General features: G+C 51.5%; 1 protein-coding gene across 1 annotated transcript; it reads left to right on the forward strand.

The window, feature by feature from the left end:
* Nucleotides 1–1,078: 1,078 nt before the first annotated feature.
* ECH1 (enoyl-CoA hydratase 1) lies at nt 1,079–10,792 on the forward strand. The gene is made up of 10 exons (XM_082438069.1): nt 1,079–1,207; nt 1,613–1,820; nt 1,946–2,034; nt 8,461–8,585; nt 8,670–8,718; nt 8,860–8,924; nt 9,663–9,733; nt 9,824–9,895; nt 10,157–10,307; nt 10,487–10,792. The coding sequence occupies exons 1-10, from the start codon at nt 1,090–1,092 to the stop codon at nt 10,589–10,591; spliced, it is 1,053 nt and encodes a 350-aa protein (XP_082294195.1). The 5' UTR covers nt 1,079–1,089; the 3' UTR covers nt 10,592–10,792.
* Nucleotides 10,793–10,930: the final 138 nt, after the last annotated feature.

The raw sequence follows: 10,930 nt of genomic DNA on the forward strand, positions 1-10,930 counted from the left end.
ACCTGCCAATGCAGGGGACACGGGTTCCAGCCCTGGTCCGGGAAGATCCCACATGCCGGGGAGCAACTAAGCCCATGGGCCACAACTACTGAGCCTGCGCTCTAGAGCCTGCGAACCACAACTGCTGAAGCCCATGTGCCTAGAGCCCGTGCTCTGCAACAAGAGAAGCCACCGCAATGAGAAGCCCGCACACTGCAACGAAGACCCAACACAGACAAAAAATTAAATAAATTTAAAAAAAAGAAAGCCAAGTATTCATTACAACCCCATTTGCCAGAGACAGAGACCTTGAACTAATGACTTCTCCCCAGCCGGTTTCCTCTGCATACAACATAAAATAGTACAACCCTGCAGTGGTGTGGCAATTCAGATTATATAGTCAGTGCTTAATGTTGGCCGGCCTATGTTCCCATTCCCTCACATGGATAAATTCAGTAGTAACTTTTTTCTTTTATTTTTTAAAATTTATTATTTTTTAATTTATTTTGGGCTGCGTTGGGTCTTCGTTGCTGCTCGCGGGCTTTCTCTAGTTGCGGCGAGTAGGCTTCTCATTGTGGTGGTTTCTCTTCTTGCAGAGCACTGGCTCTAGGTGCGCAGGCTTCAGTAGCTGTGGCTCGCTGGCTCTAGAGTGCAGGCTCAGTAGTTGCGGCGCACAGGTTTAGTTGCTCCGCGGCATGTGGGATCTTCCCGAACCAGGGCTGGAACCCATGTCCCTCGCATTGGCAGGCGGAATCTTAACCACTGTGCCACTAGGGAAGCCCCCTGTGTTTTTTTTTTTAGTTAATATGGTACAAATACATGATTGCAAACTTGCAGAGCTGCAGTTATTCTGCCATTATGCCCTTGGACATTCATCTGTCTTCAGTTTCTCCACCATTATGAAACAGCTGTGGTGAATTCTGTACACAATGTCCAACAGCAGTGTGAACCATTTTCTTAGTCCGGGAATCTACTGGTACAAAGTTTCCATGACCGAATCACTCTAATGGCCGGCGAACCTGGAAGGCTGTTTCCGGTTGCCCTTGGTAAAGATGGCGAGAAGAGGACCGTCACCGGGGTCAGGCTGCGGCTTCGATGCCCTCACCAAACATGGCGGCCTTTTGTGCCCGCCCCCTTCACTTCCTCCTGTCGGTTTACTCCAGCGAATCAGTAGCAATGGCGGCGGTGAGAGCGTCTTCTCGGAGACTACGCAACTTGCTGACCCGGCGTGAGTCACCTCTTGAATTTTGGGGGTCCGTTGAGCTGTCGTGCTGTCATAGCGACAGTCGGACGGGGAGGCCTATCCCGGGTCTCGCAGGGTCCGAGCCCCTTATTAAACTCAGGGGTCCATGTGCCCCCATCCAAACGGCCTGTGTCTTACAATCGGGTCGCTGACAGCTCAGTGTTCCCAACCTGGAGTCAGTACCACGATCACGGGTCTGAAGTGGTCCTCATACTGAGGCCACTGATAAAGTGCACCCTAATCTTAAAGTCTGTATTTCCCTAAACCAAGGCCTCTAACAGGCCTGTGTTCCCCAATCTAGTGTCACTGGGATGTGTGCCCTCTGCTCTTGAAGGTGCTGTGCCCCCAGTCTGGGGTCATCAATGGCTCTTCCTTCCTTCATCCCCCCAGGATTGACAGCCCGCACCAACCTGGGTCTCAGCCTTAACCTTCATCCCATGAGTTCCTTTGCACAAGATGAGGCCTCCAAAGCAGCCCCCGAGGAAGCCCCAGGCCACAGCTATGAGTCCCTTCGGGTGACATCTGCCCAGAAACACATTCTGCATGTGCAGCTAAACCGGCCGGAGAAGAGAAACGCCATGAACAAGGCCTTCTGGAGGTCCGGCCTGCAGATTCTGGAGGCCTGCCTGCAGGAGGAGGCAGGGGCTAAGGGACTGGGCAGGGGTGGGCCTGAGGGCAGGGGATTCCCACGCCAGACATAGCCCTTCCCCCTTTCCCCCACAGCGAGATGGTGGTGTGCTTCAACAAGATTGCAGAAGATTCCGACTGTCGTGCTGTGGTGATCTCTGGCGCAGGAAAGATGTTCACTTCAGGTACCAGGTGCTCTCCACACCCAACCCTGCCAGTCTCCCCTGCTCCTGGGAATAGAGTAATGCTTCATAGTTAGTGTTTTAAGCAGCTTCTAACTTCCACTTTGATCATTTTCAAATACAGAAATTAGTCCATGGGACTTCCCTGGCGGTCCAGTGGTTAAGACTCCGCGCTTCCACTCCAGGAGGCATGGGTTCATCCCTGGTCAGGGAACTAGGACCCTATATGCCGCACGGTGCGGCAAAAACAAAAGAAAAGAAATTAGTCCAACAGAACATGACAGGATCATCGGCTCTAAAGTCAGGGTTTTCATCCTGAATCTGTGGCCTTGATCAAGGCCTTTAATCACCCAGAATCTGTTTTTTTTATGTCAGTAAAGCGTGTTGTAATAATTACATGCTTTCCGGGAATTCCCTGACAGTCCAGTGGTTAGGACTCAGCACTTTCACTGCAGGGGCCCGGGTCCAATCCCTGGTCGGGGAACTAAGATCCTGCAAGCTGCGAGTGGTGCGGCCAAAAAAAAAAAATTGCATGCTTTCATGCAATTAATTACTCAATCCACATGAACTGATTTCCAGTTACATGTCTGTTAGATCTTTTGATTGTCCCACAGGTCTATTCTTCAGATTGGATAATTTCCATTGACCAGATTCATCGACTCCTTTGTCATCTCTGTTCTGCTGTTAAGCCCATCCAATGATTTTTTAAAATTTCAGATACAGGCATACCTCAGAGATACTGTGGGTTCAGTTCTAGACTACCACAATAAAGCGCATATAGCAATAAAGCAAGTCACATGAACTTTTTGGTTTCCCAGTGCATATAAAAGTTACATTTACACTATACTGTAGTCTATTAAGTGTGCAGTAGCATTATGTCTAAAAAAAAAGTATATACCTTAATTAAAAGATAATTTATTGCTAAAAATTGCTAACCATTTGACAATGCAGGGTTGCCAGAAACCTTCAATGTGTAAAAAACACGGTATCTGTGGGACTTCCCTGGTGGTTCAGTGGTTAAGATTCCCTGCTTCCAATGCAGGGATGCACGGGGCATGGGTTCGATACCTGGTCAGGGAACTAAGATCCCACATGCTGTGTGGTGCAGCCAAAAAATCAAAAGAAAAAACAGTATCTGTGAAGCGCAGTAAAATGAGGTATGCCTGTATTGTAGTTTGCAGTTCTCAAATTTCCATTTGGTTCTTTTTTATATTTTCTATTTCTCTGCTAAAGTTTCATATTTTTTTGTTTATCACAATCGTATTTTTAAAAAAATATTTGTTTATCTTTGGCTGTGTCGGTTCTTAGTTGCTCACTCGGGATCTTCATTGCCACGTGCGGGCTTCTCTCTACTTGTGGCCCGCATGCTCAGTAGTTGTGGCACGCGGGTTTAGTTGCCCCTCAGCATGTGGGATCTTAGTTCCCCAACCAGGGATCAAACATGCGTCCCCTGCATTGAAAGGCAGATTCTTAACCACTGGACCACCAGTGATATCCCACAATCATATTTTTCTTTGCATCATTGACCGTAGTTACAGTGGCTGTTTTAAAATCCTTGTCTCCTAATTCCAACATCTGGGTCGCCTTGGCGTCAATCTCTGTTTCTTATCTTTTCTCTTGAAAAAAAATGGGTCTCATTTTCCTGTTTCTTTGTTTTCGGAGTAAGGTTAGATTGTATCCTGGATATTGGACTATAGGAGAAAATGATGTGGAAATTCAGGATCCTATTACATAATTCCAAAGTGTTGAGTTTCCTGTTTTAGCAGCTAAGTTGGAGTCAGTGTTTAAATCTCTTTGCTGGGCTGCCTGCCTGCTTCGTGGGTCAACAAGAGATTTGGGCAGAGCTTATACACAGAACCTGGGGCTCCCCTCTCTGGCTCTCTGCTTTCTGGAATTTCCCCACCCCCACCCCCCGCCACTTTCTATCAGCTGAGGTCACCCTGGGCTCTGTTTGTCCTTTGGTCCTTCAAGCACAACTTCAGCCTGCCCTCAGGTTAACTTTTTTAAAAACAGGAAACTTGGCCAGTCACTTCTTCCAGAGTCTGCCTGGTGCCTTCAGGTAATTGGATCTTGTCCAACAAGGGCACATAGTTGGCACCTGTAGGAGGGTCCATACCAGAAGTGGAGGGTCACATACACTGATTTCTGCACAGGGCCCAGCCTAGTGCTGGGGTCCCAGTGGTGACTGAGGCAGCCCCAGGCCCTGCCCTCATGGAGTTCCCAATTCAGTGGAGAAGACAGACAGTAAACAATGTATTTCTTTTTTTTTTTTTTTTAATTTGCTTTAAAATATTTTATTGGAATCCTTTTGATAAGACCAAGTAAAGGCCACCTAAATGATTTTGGCCCCCAAATTTCTAGGCAGTCCCCTCTCCCCACCCCAGGAGGTTGACAGCTGCTCACACAGGTTAAGGCAGGAAAGATGTGAAGTTCCAAGGGTCTGTCCAACACCAGGTAGAGGACACCCTTTGTGTCAGCAAAATTCACAGTACCCAGGTAGAAGGCGCGCTGCTCTCCACTTCTTGTCACAGCCTGTTAATGAAGCGGCAGGAACCATTACCGGGGCATCCCAGCTATCCCAACAGCACTTCTTCAAGAGGAGAATTCCAAACCTTAGGCCTTCAGTCACCAGGCTAGCCCTGAATCTCTGTGAAGGGGCACTGCCCTGGCTGGACTTCCAAAAGCTCTCCTGCTCTATTCAAGAATAACACAGCAGTGGACGTCTTAAACGCCCTCGAGGCACTCAGGAGCCTCCGTCAAGAATCAGGGGCCTGGGAAGAAACCAATGAGTCAGCAGAAGCCAGGGCGACTCCAGACGAGTGCCCCCTGCCCTGAGCTGGGTCAGTTCCAAGCAGTGGCATCACAGAGACATCAGACACTCTAGTCTGTAATGGTAGTTCATCCTGCTCAGGCAATGTATTTCTTTCTGTTTCCTCTGTTAACATCGCCGCGTGTCGTGTCCGTTGTTTTCTTTCTACAACTCTCTCTGTTCTCCTTCATTCCTTTGTTCATCCATTCAACAGTCCAGTGCCAGCCCCCTTGCTGGGTGCCGCGGACCTCGAAACAGAGAGCAACCCCTGTGTCTGAGCCCTGTCCTTCGTGGAGTGCAGGATGAGGGTTCACGTGTAGCCGTGCCAGGCCTGGGGTCCTCATCTTTCAGCTCACAGCTGATTGTGGCCGTCTCGTCCCATTTTCGATCTGAAGGCCAGAAAGAAGAAACTCAACTATTAGCAGTTTCAGTGATAGAATGAAACTACTAATTTAAAAAAAAAGAACTAGCCCACACTTATTTACATTTGTGGAGTGTCTCTGAGCACTTTACACGTATTAATTCTCACCACGACCCTGTGAGACAGGCTCAGTCCCCATCCCCATTTGATAGGTGAGGAAACTGAGACCCAGAGAGAGGAAGAAACTTGCCCAGTTCTCACTGCTGGGATTTTTGAACATGGGCTGCCTTGCTGCAGAATCCTTGCTCTTCACGGCTAAGTGACTATGGCCCACGTGTCTGACAGGCTGGTTCAAAGTATGCCTAGCCGGAGGAGCCAGCCACCTCCCACCCCTGCCACCTCCACACACCTTCACCTCTCTGTGGTCTCATCTGAAGAAAAGGGAGATGCTCTGAGCCCCCACCTCGTCAGGTTGCCGTGAGGATGAAACGAGTTAATAGGCACAAAACATTAATTCATGTGGAACTTTTATTAATGTAGCTGTTATTATTATTTTTTAAAATAAATTTATTTCTTTTTGGCTGCGTTGGGTCTTCGTTGCTGCGCGTGGGGTTTCTCTAGTTGCAGCGAGCGGGGGCTACTCTTGCGTTGCGGTGCACGGGCTTCTCGTTGCAGTGGCTTCTTTTGTTGTGGAGCATGGGCTCTAGGCGCGCAGGCTTCAGTAGTTGTGGCACACAGGCTCAGTAGTTGCGGCCCACGGGCTCTAGAGCGCAGGCTCAGTAGTCGTGGCGCACGGGCTTAGTTGCTCCGCGGCATGTGGGATCTTCCCAGACCAGGGCTCGAACCCGTGTCCCCTGCATTTGCAGGCAGGTTCTTAACCACTGCGCCACCAGGGAAGTCCCTGTAGCTGTTATTATTGATGATTATAAATAATGTAATTGTGATGATGAAGGAGATCTGAAACATTTAGAGGTTCCCAGGGAACGAGACCTCTCCGGAATGACTTCTGACTCTGGAGGGGGACACCTTGTACCGTGGTCTGGGGCCCTTTATTCCAAGGGGTTGCAGACACCCGCGTCTGCAGATCCAGGTAGGGCGGATAAACCAGCAAAACCAGCGGGAGGAGGTGTGGCCAGGTGCCAAGCTGGGCTTGTTCTGGGGGTAAGCGTGGCTCCCACTGAGTCATACAAGCTGTGCAGGCCTAGTGGGAAGCTGGCAGATGCCTGCAGGCTGGTGCAGGCGGTCTGGCCTCGGCTGAGACGGAGTATATAATAATAGTAACTGTTGTGATGCCATTGCGTGCCAGGCATCGCTCAAAGCGCCTCTGGGCTCTGTCGCTTGAATCCTTGCAGCCCCATCAGCTCTTGGGAGGATTTTAGGCTCATTTTACAAAGCAGAAACCCAAGACCCAAAGGATGGAGTGACCTGGCCAGGGTCGCACAGAGGAGTTCTGTCTTACCCATATTTAACTTGCACAAATTCAGCTCTACCCTGAGTCAACACTCCTCTATTCTCGTTCATTTAAACAAGCTGTGGCGGCAACAGAGCCTCAGAGAGTCAGGGGTGTGGCTGAAGGTGGGAGTGATTTTTCAGGTTCGTCAAATAGCATTGTTCAGAGGGCAGGCAAAAGCATGAGAATGATTCACCTCGGGAAGAAGAAAATTCTGCTCAGAACCATCCCGTAGCTCCACCTCACTCAAAGCCAAAGTCCTCCTCTTGGCCCACAAGGCCCCACAGAGTCTGCCTCTGTCACCTCTCTGACGTTGGCTCTTCCTACTTTCCCCCTTGCTCACTCCACTCCACTACGCTGGCCTCAGTGGTCCTCACACAGACACCGGGGGCATTCCTACCGCAGGGCCTTCGCACTGGCTGTTCCTGACACGTAGAACTCTCTTATCCCAGATATCCCTACAGCTCCCTCCCTCTGGTCCTTCAGATCTTTATTCATATGTCGCTTTTTCAGTAAGAGGGTCCCTGACCACCCTAGTTAATACTGCAAGAGCCCTCACTGTGCATGTGCACACACACACACACACGCTCCATTCCACTTCCCTCCTTTAATTTTCTTTTAGTACTTATTGCCACCTGACAAAATGTATCTTCCTACCTGTTTGTTTCCCATAGAAGGGCAGCTCCATGGGGGCAGAGATTGTTGTCTGTATTGTTCACTTATTGCGCACCTGCTGTGTACTAGGCCCTGGTAGGCACTGGGGATACAGTGGTGGGCAAAAAGCCAGACTCCTTGGGGGTGGGGAGGTGGGGAAGACCAACTCCTCGGCTCATGGAGCTCACATCCTAGAAAGGGAGACAGGCACTAAACGAGATAAGCATACAATTATAACAAGAAGGCAGTGCGGGAGATACGGCAGAGAAAGGAGGTGAAGGGTGACAGGCTGCTATTTAGCCAGGGTGGCCAGAGGGAGCCTCTCTGAGGAGGTGACCTTTGAGCTGTGGCCTGAACGGTGTGATGGAGCGGGCCTTCTGATCGCTGGGGAAGGGCTGTTCTAGGCAGCGGCAGGAACAGGCACAGAGGCCCTGGGAAGCGAATGTGTTGTGTTGTTGGAACAGCTGATGGAGGCCTGCGTGCCCAGTGGAATAGGTTGGAAATGATGCTTGTGCCGGGCTGGTAAGGTCTTGGCAAAAGACCTGGCATTTCATTCTAAGTAAGACGGATGGGGGGCGTCGGGGAGAAGAGAGGGCCCTGAGGCGATCACAAGTGCCCTCTGGCCACGTGTGGGGAACAGGCTGTGGAGGCAGGTCAGTGGAGGAAGGGTCAGACTTGGGATTGTCTTAAAGTTGGAGCCACAAAAATTTCTCCATTTCCGAGCTTCCCGTCTCAGGAAACATTACCACCTCTGACGCACTTGCTCATGCCCAAAACCTTGACCTCCAGGCCATCTGGCATCACAGTGAAGAGCATGGCCCCTGGAGCCAGCTGCTTAGTTCTGGGTTTGAAATCGCAGCTCCACTGCTCACAAGCCAGTGTGACCTTGGGCATGTGATTTAAGCTCCCCATGCCTCAGTTTCTCCCCCAGGAAAATGGAGGTAGTAATAGGACCTACCTCAGAGGGTCATTGTGAGGCTTAAGTGAGCAAAGACTCGATATACGTTAGCTTGCCTTGACTTCACACCCCAAACGCAGTCCCTCCTGTGTGAGTTGCTGTCTCCACTGTGGTGGTTTGCCTGGCCTCTGAACTCTAGTCAGGGCAATGGGTTGGGCCTGAGCGGCTAGGTGAGCCTCCTCATATCTCCCCACCAGGCATCGACTTCGTGGACATGGCTTCAGGCCTCCTTCAGCCCGCAGGAGACGACGTGGCCCGCATCAGCTGGCACCTCCACAGCCTCCTCAGCAGATACCAAGAGACCTTCAGCGTCATCGAGAAGGTGACTCTGGGAGGCTAGCAGGGCATGCCCCCTGCCTGCCGCTCCTGGACCAGCCTTGACCCTGCCCCTCCTGTCCCCTTCCAGTGCCCTAAGCCGGTGATTGGAGCCATCCATGGGGGCTGCATTGGTGCAGGTGAGTCTGCAGCCACCCACCCAGATCTGTTGCTAGTTAGACTTTGGCCCAAGGTGCAATGCCACAGTCTGGGGGCGGGGGTGGGTAGGGGGAGGGGAGCAGTCCTGTGGTTGTTTAGTGTCCCTGGCCTCTGCTTCCCAGGAGTGGATCTTATCACTGCCTGTGACATCCGGTACTGTACCCAGGATGCTTCCTTCCAGGTGAAGGTGAGCCATCCTCCCGAGCTTCTGCTTCCTTGGGCCCTGCTTAGAGCTGGGAAATGAGTGGCAGAGACAGGTCAGAGCAGGGGTAGAGCAGGGACAGAGCAAGCTAAGGGGGTGGGAGTGAGTCTAGATGGCTTCATGGAAGAGTTAGTTAGAACTGAACCTTAAAAAGTAACCCTTGGGACTTCCCTGGTGGCCCAATGGTTAAGACTCCACACTTCCAATGCAGGGGGCGCCTGTTTGATCCCTGGTCAGGGAACTAAGATCCCACATGCCACAGGAGCAAAAAAAAAAAAAAAAAAAGTAACACTTGGCCAGGGAGGAAGTCAAGGGTAGGTCATGCAGTCAGTGTGAGGTCAGGAGTGAGTAAAGTTGTCAGGGAGGGGTTGAGGCTGGGGGCGCTGCTGGCATCAGTGCTGGAGGGGGCTGGAGGCACGAGGAGCTCGTGGATGGAGGGGGGCAGGGCAGGGATAAGCAAGGCTTCCGTCTGGAGATAGATGCAGCTGACCTCAAAGAATTGGGAGGGCAGAGGAATTGGAAGGTGGGCCGTATTCTAGAGTGAAGGAACCTATATGGGCAAAAGTATGTGGTTGGGAATGAAACGGGGTGTTTGGAATGGGAGTCTCTGAGGTGGGGGTGGGGTGGGACCTCTGCAGTAAATGCAGAATTTCATTGGCATTGAGGTTGCATGGGGGACAGTAGTGGGCAGAAACCAAGCACGGACAGGATTGCTCCCCCCAGGAGGTGGACCTAGGTTTGGCAGCGGATGTGGGAACCCTGCAGCGACTTCCCAGAGTCATCGGGAACCAGAGGTGGGTGAGAGGAGCCTGGGGAAGGGGACGGCAGGACATCTCCTAGACCTGGGATGACTGCCACCCCCGACATGCTCTGCCTTCTTGCAGCCTGGTCAACGAGCTGGCCTTCACTGCCCGCAAGATGATGGCTGACGAGGCCCTGGAGAGTGGGCTGGTCAGGTAGGGGCCGAGGCCTGTGCTGGATAAGAGCTCAGGGGCAGCCAGACCTGGGTGGGGCTCTCTGGATCCCCGTGTACCTTAACTCATGGATTCCAGGTGGCCTCCTCTCTCTGGGTGGTCTGGAGTCTACTGCCCTGCTCTGATTGGTCCATTTCACTGCGGTATCTTCTGTTTTCTACTGTGATTGGCTACTTCTTCATCCATGGGAGGGAGAGGAGAGCTCTTCTCAGACCGCCGACTCCAAATTCCTTTCATCCTTAGCCGGGTCTTCCCAGACAAGGAGGTCATGCTTGATGCGGCCTTCGCCCTGGCAGCCGAGATTTCCAGCAAGAGCCCCGTGGCGGTGCAGAGCACCAAGATCAACCTGCTCTACTCCCGCGACCATTCGGTGACAGACAGCCTCAACTTCATGGTGAGACTCTCCGTCTGACCAATCACATCCCTTCTCTGATCCCAGAGCAACCAATCAGGGCACAGCAGCCCCTTGCAGGCCTTGTCCTCTGATTGGTGCGCTGCTATCTCCCATTTTTTCGTTGGTCCATTTAAAATCTTCCCGTATCCTTTCCATTCCCCGCCGCTGTCTTCATCCAGAAATCCTGGAACATGAGCATGCTGCAGACAGAGGACGTCGTTAAGTCTCTCCAGGCCTTAATGGAGAAGAAGGAACTGAAGACCATCACCTTCTCCAAGCTCTGAGAGGCCCTTCGTCCCAGGTCCTGGCCCAGGGTCTAGCTTTGTCCCATCTCATGCCTGCGCTTCCTCATTCACAGAGAGGGAGGATTAGTGAAGACGGTCCCCCTCGCTGTCTTCTTGGCCAGTCTCCCAGTTTATAACTTTATGACACAGATTTACCCATGCCTTGTCTTCGCCCCACGAACAATAAAGCAATATAAAGAACCCGGTGTCCTTATTGGAGAGAGAGGCAAGGCAGAAAGGGGGTTAACATGATCATCCTGGGGGCTCCAAGGACCACGGTTGTGCTGAAAGTTGGGGATAGAGATATGACCAATGGGAATGGGAGCCATGCAGGTGATG

The sequence above is a fragment of the Balaenoptera physalus genome (genome assembly GCF_965194825.1).
Source record: "Balaenoptera physalus genome assembly, chromosome: 19".
Classification (NCBI taxonomy): domain Eukaryota; kingdom Metazoa; phylum Chordata; class Mammalia; order Artiodactyla; family Balaenopteridae; genus Balaenoptera; species Balaenoptera physalus.

Bases quoted from the DNA above. Each gene is read 5' to 3' on its own strand.
- ECH1 (XM_082438069.1), top strand. From the start codon at position 1,090: ATGGCGGCCTTTTGTGCCCGCCCCCTTCACTTCCTCCTGTCGGTTTAC. The intron at 2,035-8,460 runs GTACCAGGTGCT...TCTCCCCACCAG, and splicing joins AGGAAAGATGTTCACTTCAG to GCATCGACTTCGTGGACATG. The intron at 9,896-10,156 runs GTAGGGGCCGAG...TTTCATCCTTAG, and splicing joins CTGGAGAGTGGGCTGGTCAG to CCGGGTCTTCCCAGACAAGG.